This window comes from Malaclemys terrapin, chromosome 2 (genome assembly GCF_027887155.1).
Source record: "Malaclemys terrapin pileata isolate rMalTer1 chromosome 2, rMalTer1.hap1, whole genome shotgun sequence".
In the NCBI taxonomy this organism is placed as follows: domain Eukaryota; kingdom Metazoa; phylum Chordata; order Testudines; family Emydidae; genus Malaclemys; species Malaclemys terrapin.
In genome coordinates, this window is record NC_071506.1 from 120,337,029 (window position 1) to 120,362,730 (window position 25,702).

A 25,702-nucleotide genomic window follows, 5' to 3' on the forward strand; every position below is an offset into this window, starting at 1 on the left:
TCTTCTTGGGCATACAAAGGCCTAAAGGCCACAGATATTTTCAACTGCACAGAGCCACAGATGCTCACATGATTACGTGGGAGAGGGGCATGTACACCTCTACCCCAATATAATGCGACCTGATATAACACGAATTCGGATATAACGTGGTAAAGCAGTGCTCCAGGGGAGCGTGCTGCGCGCTCCGGTGGATCAAAGCAAGTTCGATATAACGCGGTTTCACCTATAACGCAGTAAGATTTTTTTGGTTCCCAAGGACAGCGTTATATCGGGGTAGAGGTGCATAATGTTATCTCTATCATTTGCATAATAGCAACATATCCATAACCCAAGTGAAATAAAGTAGTTTAGAGCTGGACAGGAATATAATATACAGGCACTGCTAAGAAAATGTATACGCTTTTTCTTTCTCAGTCTGTTTTTTTAGATTGTAAGCTCTTAAACTAGGACTTGCTTTACTCCATATTCTGTAATGTGCCTTCCAAACTTTTGGGCACTGTATTAATAATCATCTATAAGCCTTCATCAGGAGTTCAAAACAAAACTTCATCTGTTACCTTTTCTACATACTAGTATTTTGCCAGATACTTGCAAGATTGAAGTCAGAATACAGATACTATTACATAGTAGCCATACTTGTTTACATTTCAGTACTCCAGCACAGTACATCTTTAACATTAGACTGACCTGGAAATTTACAAGATAGGAACAGTTATATAATAATGAATAATTAAAACTAAATCTATAATAGGAGGAAAAAACAATATAACCTGGAAAGATTTACCATTAGGTCAACTTTAGGTGATGAACTACAATGCTAACTGTACTAGTTATTATACTTTCCTATCTAGTTAAACCTCTGCTATGTTTTGTACAATGTAGGATAATGGGAAGACTTTTTTAAAAAACTAACAACATTTCTGACTCTTCTTGGGGGGAAAAACAAACGTCCAGGTAATTTGATAAATGGCCTGTGAATCTAAAAAAAAGCAAACACACAGGGCCCAATTCTGATTTCACTTACACGAGTGTGAAATCAGAGAAACTCTATGAAGTTACACTTCAAGATTTGCCTGCAGGAGTCAGGATTCATTTTTAAAATGTCTGAAGTGTGCAGCTGGAACTCAAGCTTTTGGTGAATTTCAATGTTGATATTATACATCTCAGGGATGTTTAATAAAGTTCATGATTTTTCACTGTTTGAAGCTGAGGTATGATAGTGAGTTTTATTGGTATAGGTATTAGTGGTAACAATGGTTATTGCTCAGAAGTGCATAGCATAATGAAAGAAAGGAAAGAGTGGAGATAAAAAAAAGTGAGACGGCTTGCATGTGCAAAGTTAAGCATGTGCACTTGTACAGATCAGGGCCTAAATCTGAGACAAATTATTACTAGAAATATTTCAATATGTGACAGTTTAAAAGACTGAGCTCTTTAAAAAAAGGAACAAAAGAATTTTTTTAAGGATTCTGCTTACTAATTTTTCAAAATACTACTGAGTAGCATTAGGGACGGGCACCAGAAGCAACCCCACATAAAATAATCTGGAATAAAAATATGTTTGAATACATTCAAATAATATGGATTTTCAGATGCAGCCCAACAATTCTTAAGACCAAGCAAAAAACCCCATCCTCGTTATAAAACTCTGGGCCATATGCCCTTGGGGGAAGCCACGTGTGTTGTACTAGGCACACCTCTGACCCATGGCCCAGCCCTGAAGAAGACTAAAAGCTCTGTGCAGCTAGAAAGCCAATCTCTTTCACCAGCAAATATGTGAAAGGACACAGAGAGAGCCATAGGTGCTGGAACTAGGGGTGCTGCCCCACCTCCCTGGCTTGAAGTTGTTTCCATTATATAGGGCTTACAGTTTAGTTCAATGGCTCTCAGCACCCCCAGTCCCCACTATACAAATTGTTACCGCATCCCTGCAAAGACGAGGCCCTCCGTGCAGTAAATTTGCTAGGGAGTAGGTCTAAATAAATCGGGGAGAGAGGAGAATGTTAGTTACAACTTTCTGTGTCTCCTTTAGAGCAGGAAATAAGCGAAGCTAACACACCTCCCCCCGCACAGCCGCAGGACTACACCTCCCGAAGGTCTGCACGCTGCGGCAGCCTACAGGAGGAGGACACTGGTCATTTTCGTTTCCCGCGTGCGGGGCAGTGGCTGGGGGTGGAGGAAGGAATCTGCCTGCAACTTTGAGCGGGGGGGGGAGCATTTGCCAGCTTCTGGCCAGGGAAGCCGCCTGTGGGTGGGGCCGGGGGAGAGGGCTGCAGCAGCTGTTGCTCCGGCCCGAGCGGAGAGCCCAGGGGCATGGAGGGGGCCGGGGTGCAGCAGGACGCGCCGCTGGTGTGCTGCCCCGTGTGCCTGTGGGAGCTGCCCGCTGCGCACATCAACTCGCATCTGGACGGGTGCTTGCAGGACGTGGGGAGGGGCGGCGAGCCGGAGCTGAGCCCGCAGCCCTCCAGCAAGAAAATGCGCCTCTCCGGGCCCCCGGGGGAGAGCAGCGAGGAGGAGGAGCCGGAGGTCGGGAGCGGCCTCGCCGCCCCCGTGTTCCCCCTGTTCCACAAGGGCCGGGCGGCTGCAGCCACCCTGGGAACTCCGGGCGGGGCCGCGGGGGCTCACAGGGGAGCTCCTGCTGCTGCTGCAGCCCGAGGCCAGGAGCGAGGGGCAGGGCCGGCTGCCCGCCCCGGGAGCCACGCGGCTGCCCTGAGCGGGGAGACCGTGGCCCAGAAGCTGGAGGGGAAGCCCCTGGCCGATAAGCTGCGGCCGGGCACCTTGGGGGACTACGTGGGGCAGGATCAGGTGCTGGGAGAACAGACCCTGCTGCGGTCCCTGCTGGAGGCCCACGAAATCCCCTCGCTCGTTCTCTGGGGGCCCCCTGGCTGTGGCAAGGTGAGTGGCGCCGGGGCTGCTTGGGCGGCCCAAGGGAGCCCCTGCCTGAATGTCACTAGGCCGCACAACCTCCTCCCCAGTGGTCAGCCCGTCTTCCACCGGGGCACCAGCACACTGAACCGGGCCTCACAAATCCCGGCCAACAATGAAGGGCGGGGGGGCAGTTTTACCCAAACGCAGCTTCCCTCCCATCCTCTGTTCCTGCTCTGAATTTCTTTGCTCACCTGGTTAAATGAATACTGCACTAGTTAGGCAAAGTGCGGGAGGTAATATGTTTTATTGGACCATCTTCTGTTGTGAGAGAGAGAGAAGCTTTTGAGCCACACAGAGCTCTTCTTCAGGTCTCTATGGCTTCAAAACTTGTCTCTGTCCCCACCAGGGCCATCCAGAGGGGAGGGGCAAGTGGGGTAATTTGCAGGGGCCCCCACGAGAGTTTTTCAGGGCCCCTGGAGCGGGGTCCTTCACTTGCTCCGGGGGCCCCGGAAACCTCTCCTGGGGCCCAGGCCCCCGAAGCTTCTTCCGCTCCGGGTCTTTTGCTGCGGGGGGTCCTTCCGCCCCGGGACCCGCTGCCAAAGCGCTGGGTCTTCGGTGGCAATTCGGCAGCGGGGGCCCCCCGCTGCTGAAGACCCCAGGCCCCCTGAATCCTCTGGGCGGCCCTGGTCCTCACCACAGAAGTTGGTCTAATAAAAGATATTGTCACCCCCACCTTGTCCCTCTAATATGCTGGGATGGACAGGGCTGCAACTGCACGAGTGACAGTTCCTTGCAGTCCAGCGCCTCCAGGTATTCTAATTGTTCTATGCATTTCCTTAGGGCTCAGTGCTGCCTTCAGTACCATGCATAGGCACTGACTCTGTGGTGGGCAGGGCCGGCTCCAGGCACCAGCCCACCAAGCTTGTGCTTGGGGCGGCACCAGGAGGGGGGCGGCGCAGCGCTCCGGCTCTGGCCGCTGGGGAAAGCGGGGCCACGACTGGGCTCGCCGCCCTCCCCCCCGGCGCTCTGGCCGCCGGGGAGAGCGGAGCCCTGGCCGGGCTCTCCGCCCTCCCCCCGGGGCTCCGGCCGCCAGCAGAGCTGCGGCGGGCTCGCCGCCCTCCCCCCGGCGCTCCGGCTGGTTGGGGAGAGCGGGCCCGCGGCCGGGCTCGGCACCCTCCCCTGCCGTGCTGGGGGTGGGGGGCGGGAGGCTTTTTTGCCTGGGGTGGCAAAAAAGCCAGAGCTGGCCCTGGTGGTGGGTGCTCCAGGGCTGGAGCAACCACCAGGAAAAATTAGTGGCTGCTCTGCACCCACCGGCAGCCAAGCTCCCCTCACCTCCTGCCCCACCTCCTCCTCCCCTGTGAGCACACCGTGTCCCTGCTCCTCCTCCTGCCTCCCAGCGTTTCCCACCTGGCTGCCGCCAAACAGCTGTTTGGCAGCATTAGCATGCTCTGGGAGGAGCAAGAACATGGCACGCTGAGGGGAGGAGGCAGGGAATTTGGGGAAGGAGTTGGAATATTGGCAGGAAGGGGGTGGAGTTGGGGTGGGGACTTTGGGGGAGGGGTTGGAATGGGGCAGGGTGGGACCTCATGGAAGGAGTGGAGTGGGGGCAGGGGCAAAGGGGGAGGTTGGTGTCTATGGTGCCATGGGACAGTGCTTACCAGGGTAATTACATGGCCTTCCCTGGAACTACTGGTGGTAATAAGCAGGACACCTAACTGTGTCTCTGTTTCTGGTCCTGGTAGAAGTTGGCTTTGTTTAGCTTTTGTAAGGTGCTGAGCTGTATGCTGCCGATGCTCAACCAATAATAACCAACAATATATTCCCTCACCTCAAAAAGTCTGCTAATAGATCAATTATTTGCTTCTAATTCATAGATTCCAAGTCTAGAAGAAACCACTGTGATCATTTAATCTGACCTCCTGTATAACAGAGGCCATAAAACTTCCCCCAAAATAATTCCTAGAGCATATCTTTTAGAAAAAAATCCAATTTTGATTTTAAAAAATGGCAGTTATGGAGAATCCACCATGACCTTTGGTAAATTGTTCCTATGGTTAGTTACTCCTATGGTTAAAAAATTGTGCCTTATTAAAATTTGCATCTTATAAATGTACTTATTGTGTGAATAATAATGAAGTTTCTATTAGAGATAGGATCTGAAATGCACTGTATGAATCTTGAGGGGAGAGGGTTTTTGGGGGGGGAGGCAGGATTGTTTTCTTTTAATTTTGTTCAAGCCCTTCTCTGTTTATAAGTAAATATGTATTTCTAAGTTTAACTTTCAGCTTTTTCTGGTCTCACTGTTCTCTCTCTTTCTTCTTCGAGTGATTGTTCACGTCCATTACACATTAGGTGTACGCGCGCCGCGTGCACGGAGGTCGGAAACTTTTTCCCTTAGCGGCTCCCGTCGGGCCGGCAGGGCCCCCTCCCTCCCGCCAGAGCGGCGCCCCGCTCTAGGGTATATATATCCCTGCCGACCCGACCCCTCCAGTTCCTTCTTACCGTCAGTGGCGGCGTTGGAACAACTCTGTCTCTCGAGTGTCCCTTAGCATAGTCATTAGTGTTATCTGCAACAGTTATCAGTTATTTAGTTGTTAGTGTTAAGCTTAGTAGTTAACAGCTCATTAGGCACTTAAGTTCCTGTTGTGGTTGCTTGGTCAACCCCGGCACCGGCCCTGGGCGGCGGGGCATGCCGCACGCCCAAGGCTTCAAGGCTTGTGCCACGTGCCGTAAGCTTATGCCATTGAGCGACCCCCCACGACTCGTGTCTCCGCTGCCTGGGGGAAGCTCACCAGAAAGAGCGCTGCAAGATCTGCAAGGCCTTTAAGCCCAGAACTAAGAAAGAAAGAGACTTTCGCCTCAAGCAGCTGCTCATGGAGACGGCGTTACAGCCCTCCACTTCGGCGGCACCGTCTGCCTCAGTGCGGAGCGCCCCGGCATCGGTGCGGGAACCGGCGCCGGCGGGTCACTCGAAGCCCACGGCACCGACCCAACGGGGGCATGTACGGCACCGGTCGTCTTCGCCGACAAAATCGAAGGGCCAACCCAAGGCCCAAGGATGCTCCCCGCATAAGAGGGCAGCGCCGGCGAAGACCTCGAGTGCGCCTAAGGCCGGTACGGCCCCGGCACAGGCCCCGGTAGTGGCTCCGGCGCCGAAAGGCCCGTCGAGCCCCAGGATAGGCGCGTCGAGTGAGGAAGAAGGGCTGGAGGAGTTCTTGGAACAGCCCTCCACTCCGGACACATTTGAGGCAGCAAAGGACCTAATTGCATTGTCCGTTGAGGGCCCTCCGCAAACTGAGGACGCTCCGCCGAGACTGCCACACAGAGGCAAGCCGGCGATGGTGCGCCCATCACGGTCGCCATCTCGGCACCGTTCAAGGCACCGATCCCGGTCGAGCTCCGCCTCGGTGGACTCCCGGTTGCCCTCCGCGCAGAAAGCGCCGCAGCAGTCGGGCCTCAGCAAGCGGTCAGCACCGACTCAGCAGCCATAGACGAGTCGGCACCGGGATGCGTCGGCGGTACGTTCCCCGAGACCGACCAACCGTAGTCGTTCCCGGTCCCGTAGTCACCGGTACCGATCCAGGTCCAGGTCGGCGAGACGCTGCTCCAGGTCCTGGTCGCGGAGGCACTACTCCCCAAACCCGGACCGGCACCATTCTACGGCTCCGCCGTGGCCTTCCAGGTCACCGTCCGTGGTGTCGGAGACTGACTCAGGCCGGTACAGCGGGTATGCCCATAGGGCACAGGCTAGTAGGGACTACGAAGCCTCTGGCCATCCCCAATGGGGCCAACCAAGCCATTGGCCGTTCTGGACACCCTGGGCCTACCACCAGCAAGGGCCCCCATCTAGGACCTCGAGATCCGGGCCATCAGGCTACCGATCCCACTCTCCGCGGTACCGCCCGCCCTCTCACAAGGAGGCAACAATCTCTAGACCGCAGGAGCGGGAGGGAGTGGACTCGGCACCAAGCACGGTACCGTCCCAGTCCCACACCGTGGGACAGGCCCCAGAGGAACAACCAGTCGATGACGGGTTGCAGGAAGGGGAGGATGGGCAAAAGGCCCCGACCTCTTCCTCCTCGCCGGACGAGGCAGTAGCGGGCACGACAGTGTCCAGCCCTCCCCCGATTGATCATCGGGTGCACCAAGACCTGCTTTGCCGGGTAGCCCTCAATCTGGGCTTGCAAGCGGAGGAAACTGTAGAACAGGAGGACCCCATGGTCGACATCCTGAGCCCGGAGGGACCCTCCAGAGTTGCTCTCCCGATTATACGGACAGTCCAGTCCAACTATAAGACGGTGTGGCAAACGCCGGCCTCCAGTGCACCAACTGCACGAGGCGTGGAGAGAAAATACTTCGCCCCATCTAGAGGGTTTGACTTCCTCTTTTTGCACCCGTCTCCTTGTTCGCTGGTGGTCTCGGCGGTCAACGAGCGAGAGCGTCATGGCCAGCAAGCCCCTGCGCCCAAGGGCAAGGAGGCAAAACAATTGGACTTGTTCGGAAGGAAAGTCTGTTCGTCTGGGGGCCTCCAGCTGAGGATCGCTAATCAGCAGGCGATTCTGAATAGACACAATTTTAATTCTTGGGCATCAGTCTCCAAGTTCAAAGACTCCCTACCTCCGGACGCACATCCTGAGTTCACGGCCCTGGTGGACGAGGGGATGGCGGTGGCCAAGACCTCATTGCAGGCCTCCCTCGATTCAGCCGACGCAGTGGCTAGAACAATCGCGTCAGGGGTAGTGATGAGGCGTTCAGCATGGTTACAGGCTTCAGGCCTTCCGCCAGAGGTGCAGACCACCCTGCAGGACCTCCCGTTTGAAGGTTCGGGCTTGTTCTCCGACCAAACGGACGCCAGGCTACATAGCCTTAAGGACTCGCGAGCAACCCTAAAGTCATTAGGAATGCATACTCCGGTGACACAGCGCAAGCCCTTTAAGCCTCAGCCACCACAGAGGCAGTACCACCCTCGCCACGAACCGTACCGCCGTCGTGGCAGGGATAACAGGCGGAGACGTAACAATACGCCTAACCAGGGCCAAGGTCACGGCCAGGGCAAGCCACAGCCAGGGAACAAACCAGGCTTTTGAAGTTACGCTCGAGGACAGCGTACCACATTCCATGCCGGATCCTCCTCTAAGTTTCAAGGACCGCCTGTCCCATTTCTACCGGGCATGGTTGCGCATAACATCGGACCGCTGGGTCCTGCGCACAGTGAAGGCGGGCTATACCCTCCAGTTTTCCTCGCCCCCTCCCTGCCATCCCCCTGCCCCGTCCCTCTTCAGGGACCCCTCTCACGAGCAACTTCTCATGCAGGAGGTACAGACCCTTCTCGCAGTAGGAGCAGTGGAAGAGGTCCCACCAGACCTAAGGGGAAAAGGATTCTACTCCAGGTACTTCCTGATTCCCAAGGCAAAAGGGGGCCTCCGTCCTATCTTGGACCTGCGCGACCTAAACAAGTTTCTGGTCAGAACGCGTTTCCGTATGGTCTCCCTTGGAACTATTATCCCATCCCTGGATCCGGGGAATTGGTATGCTGCCCTCGATATGAAAGATGCCTATTTTCACATCGCCATCAATCCGGCCCACAGGCGGTTCCTGCGCTTCACCGTCAACCAGCGCCATTTCCAATTTACGGTCCTGCCTTTTGGCCTGGCATCAGCACCACGAGTATTCACGAAATGCATGTCCGTGGTAGCAGTCTTCCTTCGGAAGAGAAGGATGCGCGTGTTCCCGTACTTGGACGACTGGCTCCTCGTGGGCAGGTCAGAGGCCGAGGTCCGCTCTCCCGTGACGCTGGCCTTACAGATGTTCGGCAGGCTCGGCCTCCTGTTCAACGTGCCCAAGTCCACGTTAGCTCCCACACAGAGACTGGATTTTATAGGTGCAGTCCTGGACTCGGTGACCGCGTGGGCAAGCCTCCCAGAGTCACAGTTCCTGACAATTCAGAGGGCCGTAAGCTCAGTCCAGAAATTCCCCACGACAACGGCAAGGTGTTGCCTGCAGCTCCTGGGACACATGGCAGCCTGCACACATGTAGTCAGACATGCCCACCTAAGGCTCCGGCCCTTGCAGTTGTGGTTTACCCAAACGTACCGCCCCAACAGAGACCCCTTGGATCTGGTGGTGACGATCCCGGATCGGGTGTTGGGCTCGCTCCGCTGGTGGCTCGATCAACAGCAGGTCTGCGAAGGGATCCCCTTCGCTGCCCCACAGCCCACTCTGACGTTAGTAACGGATGCATCGGACCTGGGTTGGGGGGTGCATCTGGGGGAACTGCGGACCCAAGGCTTGTGGTCCAGGGAAGACAGGTTGCTTCACATCAATCTAAAGGAGCTAAGAGCGGTTCGCCTCGCCTGTCAGACCTTCCACGCCACCATAGAAGGTCATAGCGTGGCAGTCCTGACGGACAACACTACCGCCATATTCTATATAAACAAGCAGGGCGGGTCCCGGTCTTCTCCCCTCTGTCGCGAGGCACTCCAATTATGGGACTTCTGTATAGCCCATGCGATCCATCTCATTGCAATGTATCTCCCGGGGATCCAAAACGGGTTAGCGGACCGCCTCAGCCGATCCTACCAAATGCACGAATAGGCGTTGAGGCGGGACGTCCTGCATTCAATCTTCCGGAGGTGGGGCTTTCCCCGGGTGGATCTTTTCGCCACCAAGGACAACAGTCAATGCCCTCAGTTTTGCTCGTTTCAGAACCTCAGCCCGGGATCATTGGCAGATGCCTTCACGATTCCGTGGGGAGGGAGCCTGAGGTATGCCTTCCCTCCATTCCCGCTCATCCACAAGGTCCTCCTCAAGACCCACAGGGACAGGGCGACAATTATACTCATCGCCCCGGCCTGGCCACGCCAGCATTGGTTCACGACCCTGCTGGAATTGTCCATAGCCGACCCGATTACCCTCCCCCTCCATCGCGACCTAGTCACAGAAGACAGGGGTCGCCTGCTCCACCCGAACCTGTCATCGCTACATCTCACGGCGTGGTATCTCTCTGGCTGAACGATGCGGAACACAGGTGCTCTCACCAGGTTCAACAAATTCTCCTTAGTAGTAGGAAGCCCTCCACAAGAGCGACTTACCTGGCCAAATGGAAAAGGTTCTCCCACTGGTGCGAGCCTCAGCACATACAGCCTCTACAGGCCTCAGTTCCGTCGATCCTGGACTACTTACTACACCTCAAGCATCAGGGGCTTGCGCCCGCCTCGATTAGAGTGCATTTAGCTGCCATTTCGGCATTCCATCCAGGAGAGTTGGGAGTGTCAGTGTTCTCCAACCCCACAGTAGCCCGATTCCTCAAGGGGCTGGAGAGGGTGTTTCCCTACTCGCGCCCACCGGTCCCTGCGTGGAGTCTGAACCTAGTCCTAACTAAGCTCATGGGGCCCCCCTTTGAACCCCTAGCCACTTGCTCCCTCATGCACCTCTCGTGGAAGGTGGCGTTTCTCGTGGCCATCACATCGGCCAGGAGGGTATCGGAATTGAGGGCCCTCACTTCAGAACCCCCTTATACAGTTTTTCATAAGGATAAGGTGCAACTGAGGCCGCACCCCAAATTCCTCCCGAAAGTGGTATCGCAGTTTCACATGGGACAGGACATTTGTCTACCGGTGTTCTTCCCTAAACCCCATACGGACCCTCATCACCGCAGCCTACATACCCTCGATGTTCGAAGGGCATTGGCGTTTTACCTGGAACGGACCAGGTCGTTCCGCAGAACACCTCAGCTGTTTATTGCCATTGCGGAACGTATGAGAGGCCTGCCTATCTCGACACAGCGCTTATCGGCGTGGATTGTGCATTGTATACGCACATGTTATGAGCTCGCCAATGTTCCGGCCCCAGAGATCCGGGCCCACTCGACTAGGGCCCAAGCGTCCTCGACGGCCTTCTTGGCGCAGGTCCCTATCCAGGAGATCTGTAAAGCGGCCACCTGGTCGTCCGTACATACGTTCACAGCCCACTACGCGATCCACCATCAGACCAGAGAGGACGCGGTGGTTGGACGGGCTGTGCTACAGTCAGTTGTACCTTGACTCCTACCCACCTCCAATGGTAAGCTTGGGAATCACCTAATGTGTAATGGACGTGAACAATCACTCGAAGAAGAAAGAACGGTTACTTACCTTCTATAACTATTGTTCTTCGAGATGTGTTGTTCACGTCCATTACGCTTCCCACCCTCCTTCCCCTCTGTCGGAGTCTCCGGCAAGAAGGAACCGGAGGGGTCGGGTCGGCAGGGATATATATACCCTAGAGCGGGGCGCCGCTCTGGCGGGAGGGAGGGGGCCCTGCCGGCCCGACGGGAGCCGCTAAGGGAAAAAGTTTCCGACGTCCGTGCACGCGGCGCGCGTACACCTAATGTGTAATGGACGTGAACAACACATCTCGAAGAACAACAGTTACAGAAGGTAAGTAACCGTTCTTTCTTCCTGCTTCCACACTTCTTCCATCCTTTTTATTCACTGACTGATTAATTTCAAAAAGCTACCTGAATTGTAAACATGAATATATGTCTGCAGTCCTGCAACATTTTTCTGTGCTGACACAAAGCCCCATTACCCTCAAATTATCCCTTTTCCTTTGTGCTCATGTCTGCCTATCACCACTTCCAGAATATTGGTAGAATTCAGCTTTATCTTGATCCCTCCTCTACTAAAATCTTAAAATGTGCCTCAATCACTTCTCATTTAAACTGCTGGAAGTTTCTTTCTTTTTTTTTTTTTAAATGTTCTTCCCGAAATTCCTGGTCTGTAAACTTCAAGTGGTCCACACTGCTAAATCAAGATGACTCTAATGAGGAGAAACAGGACTACATTGCCGTCTGTCATCTTCCTTGGCTTTTTGTCTTTGATAGACCTAAGTATATCAAATAAGATCTTAGACTAAAGAAATAATGGGGGATCTTACTGTGTGTGGATACAGTACTCTAAGAAATTAGTCTGATGGGGAAAAACCTCTTCAGAGAAGGGAAGGGAGAACCTCAGTCAGCATTCAAAATCAAAAAGACCTTAGAGAGAAAGATGATTGCTCATACCACACAGTGACTGGGCAGAGAGTGAAAGCTTTCTGTTGTTCAATGTCTGTATCTACCAATAAGCACCTCTCTAGGATTAAACATTTATTTTCTAGCTTTTAAAAATAATTTAAATTAATAAATCAATATCCGTTTACTGAGACAGTATAGCAGATAAAGGTAAAATCATTTGGCACATCATCAAAATCTTATCAAAGCTTAAAAGACCTTAAAACATCTTGAGGGGAGAAAAAAAAAGACTGCTCATCTTAAAATATTTATTTGTAACCTAAGCAATAGAAATCAAAAACTATGTTTTGCAGCAAATAACCAGATAATCTTGTATTTCCCATTTTTTTAGAATAACACTTGCTTTTTTTTGTCCTTTGGTCTTGTCTCCAGTACAGACTTACTTGTGTTTCCTTAAGACTGTGCTCTACCGTCTTAGCCAGGTTTTTCAATGGAGAAATGTTAAGAGACACCATATGTAATTTAGCTTCAAGTGTATCAAATCTTGATTCTAAGCCCTAGATGCCAGAGAAATCGTCTCAAGTGTTTATGTGTTGAAATAGGAATAGCATCAGATACCTTAGGCTAAATTCAGAAGTGATACATAAGGTGGTGTAAGTTAGACTCCTTTAGACCTATTAACTTCTACCCATGTCTACACTACAGCCGGGATCGACGCTCTGAGATCGATCCACCGGCGGTCAATTTAGCGGGTCTCGTAAAGACCTGCCAAATCGACTGCAGATCGCTCTCCAGTTGACCCCTGTACTCTAATCCCAACGAGAAGAGTAAGGTAAGTCAATGGGAGATTTTCTCCCGTCGACCCCCCGCAGTGTAGACCCTGACCTAAGATACGTCAGCTACATTACTCACGTAGCTGGAGTTGCAACATTTCTGTAGGCCCCTTAATTGTCTTAAAAGTATCAGTTAAGAATTTTCCTGAATAAGCCCCATCGTTGTTTTTTCAGTCCTTTGAAATAGGGTAGCAGTCTTGCATTACCCCCTTAAAACCAAAACTAGCAATATCAAGAATGCGTACCATAAATTGTAAACTTCAGAATGGGCTGTACCATCTCCTATTCATAGAAAAGCCTCAATATCCTTCTTGCTAAGAAAAGTAAGTCTTTTCAGTCCTACCAACCAGCTAAATAACAATATTAAAATACACATGAACCCCAATCATGTCATTCAACTGAAGTTGAATAATATGAGCATATATACAGTTAAGGTGTATGAGAAACACTCCATAGTCTTATTCCATTATTTTTCTTATCTTCAAAAACAAGAACAAGAAAAAGAGAGTACCCAGAGACACAGTTAATATCCACCCACTCTCAAGTCTCAAACTTTCTGTAACATTGCTGAAATTGTTTTTATCCCATCTACGTTTGGTCCCAGTTCAGGGGGATCTGTTGCTGACAATGGTAGAGAGAGAGGTGTGTGTGTGTATGTGTGTGTGCGCTAGAGAGACTAGACAAATTATGTTGAATTCAGCCCTGACTGAATTTGTATGTTGGAGGGGGTGTGGTCAAAATCGATGGGACCAAATTAATGTACCTTCAGATTGGATTGTTTTTCAAGTTTCCCTGCTACTGAAAGGTTTGTCATTATTTCCAAAAGGGGTATAGTCTTTAAAAGCCTGCTTGCACAGTTGGGTTTGTTAAGGTCATGGATATGTTTGCAGCGTTGTCCCTCTGCTCTATTCTTTTATGAACCAAAAAGATACTGACTCTCTTGCTAACCCATCTTATTTTATTTTATTATGTATTATTTATATTTTACCCACAAGTGTGCTAGTAACTTATGTTCTTTTATACATTTCAATAACCTTGCTCATAAAAAAATAAGCAGACAGAGCATGTAAATAGCACCTTTCAAAGAAATGCCATTGTTATCTACCAGTGGACCCTGACTGTTCAAATTAAAAAAACAAAAACAAAAAAAACCTCTTATGAATGTCTATAATGGCCCAGCTGCTTAAATCCAAGTTTGCAATTTGAGTAAGCTGTGCTGTGATTTATGATACTTTAATGTGGGGATTTAGATTTTTGCTTATCTGCCATGGGACACCCAATTTTAGTAAAGAGACAGCAAAGGGACGTCCACACCAGTAGCTCAAGCAGAGAATAACTTTGCTGTTACAAATAAGTTTTGAGTCTGCAAAATCCTGAACAATTTTGTATTTCAATGTGATAACCTTCCTTTTTTTTTTTTTTTTTAAGCTTGCCGTTAGCCAGTTACCAACATTTCCCCCCCGCCATAGGTTATCTGGGACACTGTTGCCTAGAAAATTTAGGGCAGAGAGCATTTAGCCACTGTTGCTTGGGTTTGTGTGTGCAATCCTATACTACATTAATGTAGGTAATGTTTATAGGAATGTGTAACACCAAAACATAGCAAGCTGTCCTTGTAATTTGTTTTACATTTCATTGGGTTTATTTTTATCCGTTTTTAACCAATCCCTTGTATTTGCTTTATTCAAAACTTCATCATGAGAAGGCACAAAATATTTGCAGATTGGGATTCTGGTCTCTTGGGTGTAAAATGTGCTGTGACTGATTCCCCTCCCCCCCTTCTAATTAGCAATTGAGGCATCATCTGAACTATTTGAATATTTGGTTACATTTTATATGTCCTCTCCTAATCCTTTGGGGCCTAAGCTAAAGCCTATTGAAGTCAATGAAAGGCTTTCCATTGACTTCAGTGAGCTTTAGTTCAGATCTTAACTAAGAATCAAGATGGCTTCTACAACAGCGCAGAGTTTAAAATTAAAAACAGATAAGGAAAAGTGATTATCTCTGCTGCCATTAAGAACCAATCTCCAAACATAATGGGCTTGATTCTGATCTTGCACTGGTGTAAATCAGGAGTAGAGTTGTGCAAATAAGGGATTTTTTGGTTTGTTGGCAATTCGAGGGGGGAAAAAATCATTTAAGGTCAGTCCAAACCCAAAAATTTTGGATAATTGAGACGTTGGAAAACATTGCATTTGGGGTTGAATGAAATGTTGTGGTCAATCCAAAACTAAATGTCATTTAGATTTTGAGCAATTTGTACATTTTTTAATTTTTTAAATAAAATTGAAGGAAACATTGAAACAAAAAGTCATATGGAAACAAAAAATCAAAATGTTAAAGAAAATGTTTCCACTTTTTCATAACATTTTTGGGGGGCACGGGGGCAGGAGCTGGACACAAACAATTTGGTGAAAACATAAATTCATAGAATGTTTTGGTATCACCAATATGATGATTTGTTGTTTTTGTTGTTGTTGTTGTTGTGGGGTTTTTTTGGCCAAAAAAAAATTAGGACAAAAAATTTTACCCAGCTCTCATTAGGAGTAACTTCATTGAGGTCAATGGAGTGATACTGGTGAAAGTGAGATCAGAATCGACCCATTGTATTTGTAAAGCAGTTTGAATATAAAGGGACAAATTCAGTCCTAGTGTAAGCAGGCACAGCTCTGCTTTCAGTAAGTATAATTCAATCGCCTTGTGCCTGTTTACACCTGATCTGAATTGGGTTCTGTAGGTGCTACCAGCCAGATTCTGACACTGTTGTTTACGGTGATCAATACCTTACTCCTCAAGTAGTCTATAGTAGGCTATTTTTGGAGTCACCCAAGATGAGTAAGCATATTAGAATCTTCCCATAGCTAAGTATTATCAATTTTTAAATTTTTACGATCTCCACAGCCATTGCCACAGTTGAGCCATGCTCATCTGCTACCCTGCCAGCTTCCTTTAGTCTGAAGCTGATTTGACCTTGTGTCTCCCAGGCAGAATGGGGTGCCACAAGACTAGTTCAGTAATATATCTGCTCACACTCCTAATGGGGCTGGGGCAGATCACAGGTTTGTAAACCCATCCCAGGGAACTGCTCTCCTGGCTGGTGTCCCGGGGCTGTTGACAGGGTAGGTATCTGTAGCAAGGCTGTGAAATGAGCACATTTAGTTCCTTTCGACGCTGCTCCATCCCAGCTGGCTGTCTCGCTCTATAATAGCAGTTGCTCCCAGTCCTGCCCCTTGCTTCGCATTGGTGCTAAAGTTGTAGGCTTCAAACTATGGGACCAGTCCTGTTCTCACTTAAGTAAATGCCATTGAATTAAATAGGTGTGGGAGCAGTGCTCATATTGGCTATTAGCAAAGAAGACTAAACAAGAAGTACTTGTATATTGTGCCAGAATGAGGAAACAGACTATTACCTTGCTTAAATGTCTCCTCCAATTTATTGTGTTGTGTTCTGATGGGAAATACTTTTAATTCATCTAAAAAACAAGCTACAGTGTAACACTGACAATATAGCCTGCTTATGTTGTAAAAATCTAGGAACTTAATTTCATTTCAGATGTCCATACAATATCTGGTGCTTTTTTCTCCTTATACCATACTGGATTTTAGTAGTATTCAGATTTCACTTCATCCCCAGAATACACTATAACTAAATTTGTTGGAAAACACCATAGTAGTTGGCACATTTCCTCACGCTTGTCTGTGTAAGCAACTACATTCTTGGGAGTAGTTGTACTTTGGGCTCCTATTATGTCTCCACTAGAGTATATATTTTCTGGCTTCATTGTAGCTTGATACACTACAAAAATTGTATAGTATGCTGTTAGCTCTGGCTACAAGCATTATAGCAAAATGCATAAATGAAAAAGAAGGGAACTCAGAGGAAACTGCTGGGGAAATGGGGGAGGGATAGCTTAGTGGTTTGAGCATTGGCCTGCTAAACCCAGGGTTGTGAGTTCAGTCTTTGAAGGGGCCACTTAGGGATCTGGGGCAAAATCAGTACTTGGTCCTGTTAGTGAAGACAGGGGGTTGGACTCAATGACCTTTCAGGGTCCCTTCCAGTTCTATGAGATAGGTATATCTCCATATAAATAAGGAAACATTCCACACCTATGTAATAGGCAGTTTAATTCTAAAGGACCGATGGCACAGAATAATAAGGAAGAGGCCAACAATATGATGACTGCTTTCAGCATTAATTTTGAAATGCAGTTTACCCTAGCCTAATGGCAGGACCTCTTACCTTTTGTGGGAAGATTCATCAGCTTGAAAACTGTTATTAAGTTCTCAGTTGAAATCTGTGATTCTAATGTTACCCTCAAGTTTATTCCCCCAAAATGTTTTTCTTTATCTAAATAATTTTTCAGAACATCCACAAATATTTATATATCTGGGGGAGAGGAGCCTAGCAGGGGAGGAGGTTGTTTTATTTTAAAAGTAGCATGTTCAAGGACCCTAGCTCAAATTTGCTTCACAGGAAAATACAGTAATTGCAAACTTTTTTAATACCAAAAATGAATGTTTTTTTTAAGTTGTATTTATGTCCCTCCCTTGCAAACAAGTGGCAGATCTGACCTGCATTTATGAATCCTGGATGCATTGACTGACAATTGTAGAAGGTAGAAATGAAAATTGGCTTCCCCTGCATTCTTCTGCAAGGCCTTGATTTAGCAAGGTACTTAAGCATATGTCAATCTTAAGTGTGTGAGTGGTCCAATTAACATGTGGAATCACTGCCTAAATTCACTGGGGGGAATACCTCGCTGAGTGGAGTTAAAGGACGAATTCAGGAAAGTGAACAGCCAGTTGGTCAAGTCATCCATTTCTTCTGTCACTTTCAAAGAAAATGGGAGATCAGTTTTTGTTTTCAGCCTTTAGACTGGGTGAGCCAATGAGTCAGTGCACCCAGTATTTTAAAGTGTGGGCATACTCTCCTGCCACAGTTTCTGAATCTCTCATCCCACTTTGTAGGGACACACCAACTTTGGTTTTACTTTGGCAACTTAATTTATAAGGCGATAATGTGTGTCTCTCTTTTTTTTGTTTTTTGTTTTGTTTAGATGTCTTTGCTTCCTGACTGAAGGCAGGTCTGAGGGACAGCTTTGGTGGTGCAGAGCAGGACAGGCAGTTTACTGTGTTCCAGCATAGTCTTCTAGAGCACTCGACAGGGAAATTAATACTTCTCCCCTCATCTTCTTCCTCCTCCTCTAGCGAATAGCTCAATGGGGTTGAAGGGGAGATGTGTGGACTCTGCATGTGAGATGACTCTGGATTGGTTTCAGAACATCAGTCACACTGAAACCAAACCTCATCTAAAGAAAATGGGGAAGGCACCTTCCATCAGCACACAATGACTAGAACAAGCAGGAGATACCTTATTGCGCCAATAGAGATGTATTCTCCCCTTTAGTCGCTCCTCTCCTACTTGGGGACAGTCAGACTTAGAGCCACGTTGGGGGCCAGGAGAGGAGCCATTTAAAGGAAGAGAGTGCTGTTACTGAAGGAACCGCAAACAGGTTCCTGCTGGCACCATGGGTCGCTCTTAGACTAGTAAATGACTTTGTTTCCACATCTTTCCCGGCAAGAGGATCAGGTTCAGTGCATCTGCTGCACTAATTTTGATCCTTGGAATATATCTTCAAGACAATCTTTGGCTTGCTGGCACTTGTCCCCTGCATCATTAGTTAAGGAGAAGGCAGCTCAGGGAAAAAACTCTCAGCTTTTTGTTGCAGTGTTCCAGAACACAGAACTGCCTGCTCTGCTTGGGACACACCAATATATCTGCCTTTACTTAGGAAGCTACGGTGGTTCTGAAAAAAAAAAAATCTGAAATGTGCACATTCAGTTTAGTGTGTCTGCCTATAAAGTAGAATTAAAAAGACAAGGTGGGTGACGTAATACCTTTTATTGGACCAACTTCTGTTGGTGAAAGAGACAAGGTTTTGAGCTTCACAGAGCTTTTCTTCAGGTCCTGAAGTTGGTCCAATAAAAGATATTACTCACCCACCTTGTCTATCTCGTGTCCTGGGACCAACACGGCTGCAACAGCACTGCAGACTATAAAGTAGCATTGCAGGCTGTTCCCATACTAAAATGAACGCAATTTAAATCCCTATAAATAAATACAGCTATGAAGGAGTGATTGGTATAGAGAGGGTCAAGGAGAGGAAAACAAGAAAACCATCCTTTAAAACAAGTTTAAAGTTTGTTTGGCAGGTAGTAATTGCATTGTGTTTATTCAGGCCAGGTTTGGTTGCCAAGGAAATATCCTATTTAGATTGTAAAGAGTCAGGGTTTTTTTAGTATGATTATAACTTCTCTTTATTAAAATGCTGAGGCTATATGGAGAACTACTTTTTCCTGAATATTTATTCATTTATTGTTTCATTTTCCTTGCAGTGAGAACAGCAAATGCTGTGATTTGATTTTTAAAAATACTCAGATGCTGTCTAATTTCATGTAGCTTTTTGTAAGCATCTCAGTATCCTCAGCTGTTGTGCTGTATGGTAACTTATAGCAGTATCCCCCAATGAAGAGCAGCATATCTCCTGTCCTCTGTAGCAACAGCACATTTGGAGGAAGGGGGTTCCTTTTTCTTCAGTGGGCGAAAAAAACAGCTGTCACAAAAGCTGTGCTAAATTAGGGCACTGGCCCTTTCTATATTGATACCAAGTAGATACTTAACATGCAACTCTGGAAAATGGAGGATGGGAGCTGGCTGGCATCTCTAGCAGAATGGTTTCACATCTTCCCTATGCTAGAACAACATGAACTTCCTGTTCTCTTGGGTGTCAATACTCTCCCTAGGTTAACATGCTGCTCTATTCTTGGCTTCTTTCCTTTAGGCAAATACTTTCTATGTCCAAAATGATTTCAAAAAGCTAGTTCTTTCCTCTGTTTCAGACTACCCTAGCACATATTATAGCCAGCAACAGCAAGAAGAATGGTACAAGATTTGTGACTTTATCAGCAACAAGTGCCAAGACAAATGATGTCCGAGATGTTATCAAGCAAGCAGAGAATGAAAAAAGACTCCTCAAGAGGAAGACCATCCTCTTTATTGATGAGATTCATCGTTTCAATAAATCTCAGCAGGTACTGCTCCACCTTTATGTCAGGAACAAAGTTTCTGTCAACATATTACTTGCTTAAAATGTATGTACCTTGGTGCTGAACAATAAATGTTTTTTCTACCTTTATATTTTAAGTCACTGCTTGATATATTCAGAAACTTTAGTGTAGAAGTTAAAACTTAAATTAGGTTTCTAATTTAAGAGTCTCAATTGTGTATTGTGTGCCTTTCAAGAACTTCAATTCAAAACCAAATCAGCTTTTGTAGAAGTTTTACATGCATTGTCACATCTGACTTTTTTTTTTTGCCTGAAATTTTACTTCTTTATAGCTGTATTACAACTTCTCTTCTTCTATGTATTTGCCTATTAAGAAGAGCCTTCATTTCAGTGGTAACATTACATTCAGTTTTTAATTAAAAGCACGTCACTAGGAATCCTGCAGACATTCCTTGTTTGTATATACCCTCTCTTCTCTATTGAGAAAATAAAGTGAACCGAGACATGAAATGTATTTCTGAATAGTACCTCACCACAGCCAATATTAATTTTTCCTTCTTGAGCATCATTGCCTTTATTCATATTCTTTAAAACTTTAATAGCCCAGCTTCAAAACTTCAGATGCCCTTAGGAAAAAGTTCTACAAAAATTGGTAGGCATCAAACCAATAGGGTTTGACAGAAATGGAATATGGCTATATAGAAATCATTCTTAAAACTGATAGGTTAACTGTTTCTAGTAAAATTTTTTCTGTAGTTTTTTTTACCTATTCTATAGAATTTAATAGGGAATTATTATCCCTTCCATAAAATTCTAAAGCTTGGTTAAAAAAAACTATAGGAAGTATCCTGGTTGGCTGCTAAATTCTATAAGACTTTTCCATAAGGGCAGCTTTTCATCATATCTGCTGTCTGCCTAACAATAAAACAGAATCAAAGTACTAAACGGTAATGACTTGAATTTTCCTAATGCTGTTCTTTTCAGTATCTCAGTTCATTCTTGGAGAAAGGACAGGTTATTAAGGTGAACTAACCATCATGTACTGTGTGAATGGAATGAATTCATTTAGGCAACTGGCTGATGAGCTCCCTTGTCAGTGAGCTCGTAAGGCATATCAGCTGGAAGCCAGGAGAATAGCAAGCCATGAAAAATGTACTTTAAAATGCCTAATAACTACTCACTTGGGATGGTTCAGGTTGTCGTTGATTAAGATCAATTTTTTCTGTTTCCCTCCCATGTTCAGGACACTTTCCTTCCTCACGTTGAGTGTGGGACTGTGACGCTGATCGGGGCAACCACCGAAAACCCTTCCTTCCAGGTCAATTCTGCTCTTCTGAGTCGATGTCGAGTTATTGTTCTCGAGAAGCTCTCTGTTGAGGCGATGGAAATGATTCTGATGCGGGCTATCACGTCCTTGGGGATCCGGGTTTTAGGCCAAGATGAGCAACACACTAGTTCTGCGAATGGCAGCGACAGCAAGAGCTCTGAGTAAGTACTTTACGAACTGCCATGTGTTAACACACACGACCCGAGGAATCTATTGACAGGCTGCCAGAGAGAGCTGGGGGTGGGAAAGGAAATCTTAACCACTCCTAATAGTAAAGAAAAGAAAGTAGCAACATATGCTGGATGCCAGCGGGGGAAAAAGAATACAGAGCATTAGCTACCGGTGGATCCAAAATAAAAAATCCTACTGTCTGAATTAGTACAGAGTTTTATACTTGGATTTGTCGCCTCTGACTCACCCACAGGATATGTAAATCTGTTCTGCAGCTGAGGGTTTGCTTTGGAAGCCTATAACTGGGTCCTGTCATACCCTCATGCAGTACTTTTTGTTGTTGGTTGTAAAAGCATCATATTACTGTGAGGTGGTAGATAGGGCATTACATGTTACTTATTTTGAGCCCACCAGCCAAAAAGCTGCTGTATTTTGCATAACTTGTTCGAACGAGTTGGAGAGGGAACCTTTGTGAACCTATACAGCAAATGAAGTTGCTATATGTCACACATGACTTTATCTCTTCACTGTGTGAAGTGAATAAAATATTAAAAAATAATTCCTGTTTCCTTCCTCTAATTGTCCAAATCAATCGCATTAAATTAAAACCATGCTAAAAGTTTGGTATCGTACCTGAGAAACTAAAATCACAATTTCTTCTGAGGTTACAATGGGGATGACAAGTATTTCTGAGTGAGCTTGAGGGTGAAAAGGGTAGAGAGGAGTGTAATGTTTTCTTGGAAAATAAATTCTCTGTTTTGCTCCCTCTTCCCCACACTGGAAATTATTTGCAGTCGTCATTTTAAAATGGGCAACTAATGAATTCAAAATAGTGCATAGCTCTGTTTAAATTTCATGTTTGTTGTTGTTTCATTTGTTTCCATACTAGTGTTTAACTGTGTTTATAATTAAGAACTTACAGTGTGTTCACAGGAAATAAGTAATAGTGCAGGAATATCCCTGTACATATAGAAAATGAGAAAGATATAGCCCCTGAGAATGTATTTTGTCCTGTTGTATTACATGAACAATGTGAATTCCTATATTGTACAGTTTAGTGCAATGAATGAGGGAATTCTGTTACATTATTTAGGGCACCATTCCTGACATTGTTTACCCGTTTGTTGCTTTTATATATTACACAGGGATGTGAATTGTAGCTCGGAGGAGGGAGGGCTGCATGTCAACTTTAATGTAACAGCACAGCTGTGTTTGCGACTACACCCTGACTGGGTTTTGGAGGCTTTCCTTTGTATATGGGATTAAAGTACAAGGCATAGTTTCAGTTGCATTTGGTGAGGGTTTAGGTTTCATTTGACTCCATATCTGTAACCTTCCACTAGCTCTGGATGAATTAAGCAGCACAAAGAGTCAAAAGAAGTCTGTCTAGCATAGTTTCAGGAATTTGTTCATGAGGGACAGTGTCCCCAACCAGTGACAAAAATGGAGGCCCAGCTTTTTAAAAGTAAGGCTAGAACTCCAATTATAAAGATTTCTTTTCTTTAGTTCTTTCCTGGTGCTTCTTGCTTGTCTGTCTGACAAATGGTGCTCTTATTGGTCAAAAAATATCCTCTTATATATACATCTTGTCTCTTACCTTTGGTTTGTCTTTTATGCTGTCCTTCTAATTCTCTTCTCACTGCATGTTCCCTCTTCCCCCCCACCCTAGCCACTTTCATCTCATCCCTGCTTGCCATTCTTCTCCATCATCAATCCCATCACCCCAAAATACATCTAGCAGTAGATGCAGCTAGCTGATAGTTCATCATGCTGAATTGGGAGATAAGCACACAAGTTTGGATGCAGTCCCAAGGCCTAAAAAGTTTTCTGTGGTGGTTTCTTTTCATATAAAATGAAGTTTTCCCTGAAACTGAGGGATGAAGGGGATATAAAGATTAAGGCAGAATTTCCCAAAGTGGAACATTTCCCTGTTCAGTGATTTGACGGACTAGTTAGGGTGTGCAAAAGATGTATAAATTAAAGGGTCATCATTTTAGTGTATACGCAGTGTGCCTCAGGTGGCACGTGACCAGGATTCATCACCAAATTTGGTCCACCGAATTTGATCATTAGCTTCCCCGGCTCGGGCGAGTACTGGTGGGGAGTGCGACATGAATGTGTAACAGCATATGCTGGACTTCCTCTTGCCCTTTAGCTCAGGGGTTCTTAACCTTTTTCTTCCAGAGCCCCCTCTCAACATGCTATCAAAACTCCACGGCTCAGCTGTGCCACAACTGTTTTTCTGCATATAAAAGCCAGGATCGGCGTTAAGGGGTAGCAGGCAGGGCAATTGCCCAGTACCCCATACCACAGGGGAGACCACAAAGCTAAGTTGCTCAGGCTTCGGCTTCAACCCAGGTGGTGGGACTCGGGGCCCCTCGTTGCAGTCCTGCGCAGCAGGGTTTTGGCTTTCTGCCCTGAGCCTTAGCAAGTCTAACACTAGCCATGCTTGGCGGACCCCCTGAAACCTGTCTGCAGCACCCCAGGAGGTCCTGGACCCCTGGTTGAGAACCACTGCTCTAGCTGAAGGTCCTCTGTCTTCAGGAGATGGGCTGCCTCCTGCTGCGGCAATGGAAGTGCCCTCTGAAGCTCCTTGAAGGATGTCCCAGTAACGTTCCCTCCAAATTCCACCACCACAAAACTGTATCTAAATTAAATTAAATTAAATTAATGGAGATATCCCATCTCCTAGAACTGGAAGGGACCTTGAAAGGTCATCAAGTCCAGCCCCCTGCCTTCACTAGCAGGACCAAGTACTGATTTTGCCCCAGATCCCTAAGTGGCCCCCTCAAGAATTGAACTCACAACCCTGGGTTTAGCAGGCCAATGCTCAAACCACTGAGCTATCCCTCCCTCCCTGTATCTATTTAATACAATTTTTAAAATCCACTTTAGGCCATAAATGACCCTTGAGAAATAAAATTGTTGTAATATAGATAAGGGTGGTAATTAAAGCTTAGGAACATCTTTTCATTCTCCTGCTAGCATTGGATAGAATATTTAGTATTGGGTAGGAGCCCGGGTCCTAGTGTAGAACTTGTTCTTCTGGCCCAGAGGTAAGAGTTCTACCAACTGATCTATATTGTTACCCCCCGTTTTGATTATGAGCATATGCACGCAAAGATGCAGTATGTTGTATTTGGTGGCAAAGGAGGTTGGTGATGGGACAACTCTAGTTTAAAGCACAAAGCTGGGGATTAGTCATAAAAAAGCATAAGCGAAAGATTTCAGTGTTCAGGATGATTCTGTCTGGAAGTCACTCTCTTATGTGTAGTGGGCACATATGGCCCACAGTTTTCAAACTTGGGTGCATGAAGTTATTCTACTAAATTCATGTTCAGACTCCTATATGTAAAATGATTTTCAAATATGCAAAGCAGCTACAGATCAACTTCTGTAGTCATCGGAGTACTGAGGACCTATCAAAATGAACCCTCTTACATGTGGGTGCCTAAATATGGATTCAGAGGCCTGACTACGGACACCCAAGTTTGAAACCTTGGCCATAGTGTGTAACACCTGGCATTTTAGGGACCCCTTCTGTAACTACAACTAAGTGGATTGTCCACCTAATTTTTATTTCCTTATTTTTGTCAATTATTAAGTTAGATTCCTAATGTTATTTTAACAACCTTTGAATTTAGTTATTAAAGTTCTGCAGCATAATGTCTGTGTTTTACACTTGGGCCAGATTCACTGTAGCCAAGTTGCCCCTGCTTATGCCAGCTGTGAACATAGATACTAAAATGAAAAATGTTGCAAATTTATGGTCCTAATTCTGTGCGTAAAGAAACTACTCTAGGTAAAGCACTCTTGTAAGTTTGCACCATTATCTCAGCCACTGTAAACCTGAGCCAGGAAGAGAGAGACAAAAATGTGAGGAGGAGAAGTAAGGGAAAAAAAAGTCCATACCAAAGATTAGATGTTTCTGAAATGTAAAGAGAGGCTACCAACACTTTCATTTGTTGGGGGTCTTACTAATATACAATGTGACACTAAAATGTATTCATTCCTGCCGCCTTCTACATACAGTGATACATTGCACTTATACAATGTAACATTAATGTCAGGAAATTAGATCACTTTACAAATATTAATTTTTTTTTTTAATCCTCCCAACTTTGTCTGTTTAGATAAACGTGTATAAATACACATAGAAAGGTCACATAGCAAGGTAATGTCCAAGTCAAGCAAAATATAGGAGTCCATATTTCTAGTCCCCTGCACTAGCAACCACTAGATGCCATGCAATTCAGTCTAGTAATTAGTGCATTGTAATTAATGAAATATTGTTCCACTTACTTGTTTTATCTTAATCCTCTTGATTAAAATCTCCTTTTTGGTCTCAAGCCTTTTAGAAAGTTGTTCCCTTTTTTATCACATATTCTCTCTAACTTTCCTGCAGACATTGGAGCTGAGATGAAGAGCCAAATTCAGAAATGATC

The 25,702-nt window shown here is 46.4% G+C and overlaps 2 protein-coding genes across 2 annotated transcripts in view; one reads left to right on the forward strand and one right to left on the reverse strand.

Annotated features, from left to right (window-relative positions):
• MYLK4 (myosin light chain kinase family member 4) overlaps window positions 1–21,029 on the reverse strand; it is a 133,689-nt gene extending 112,660 nt beyond the window's left edge. The window contains exon 1 of the mRNA XM_054017996.1: window positions 20,941–21,029. Coding sequence (XP_053873971.1) covers window positions 20,941–20,996 — 56 coding nt within the window. The 5' untranslated portion in view covers window positions 20,997–21,029. The remainder of the gene's footprint in view (window positions 1–20,940) is intronic.
• The window catches only part of WRNIP1 (WRN helicase interacting protein 1), a 36,969-nt gene continuing 13,512 nt past the window's right edge, over window positions 2,246–25,702 (forward strand). The window contains exons 1-3 of the mRNA XM_054017997.1: window positions 2,246–2,895; window positions 19,593–19,784; window positions 21,003–21,247. Of these exons, the coding sequence (XP_053873972.1) occupies window positions 2,314–2,895; window positions 19,593–19,784; window positions 21,003–21,247 (1,019 nt within the window). The 5' untranslated portion in view covers window positions 2,246–2,313. The remainder of the gene's footprint in view (window positions 2,896–19,592; window positions 19,785–21,002; window positions 21,248–25,702) is intronic.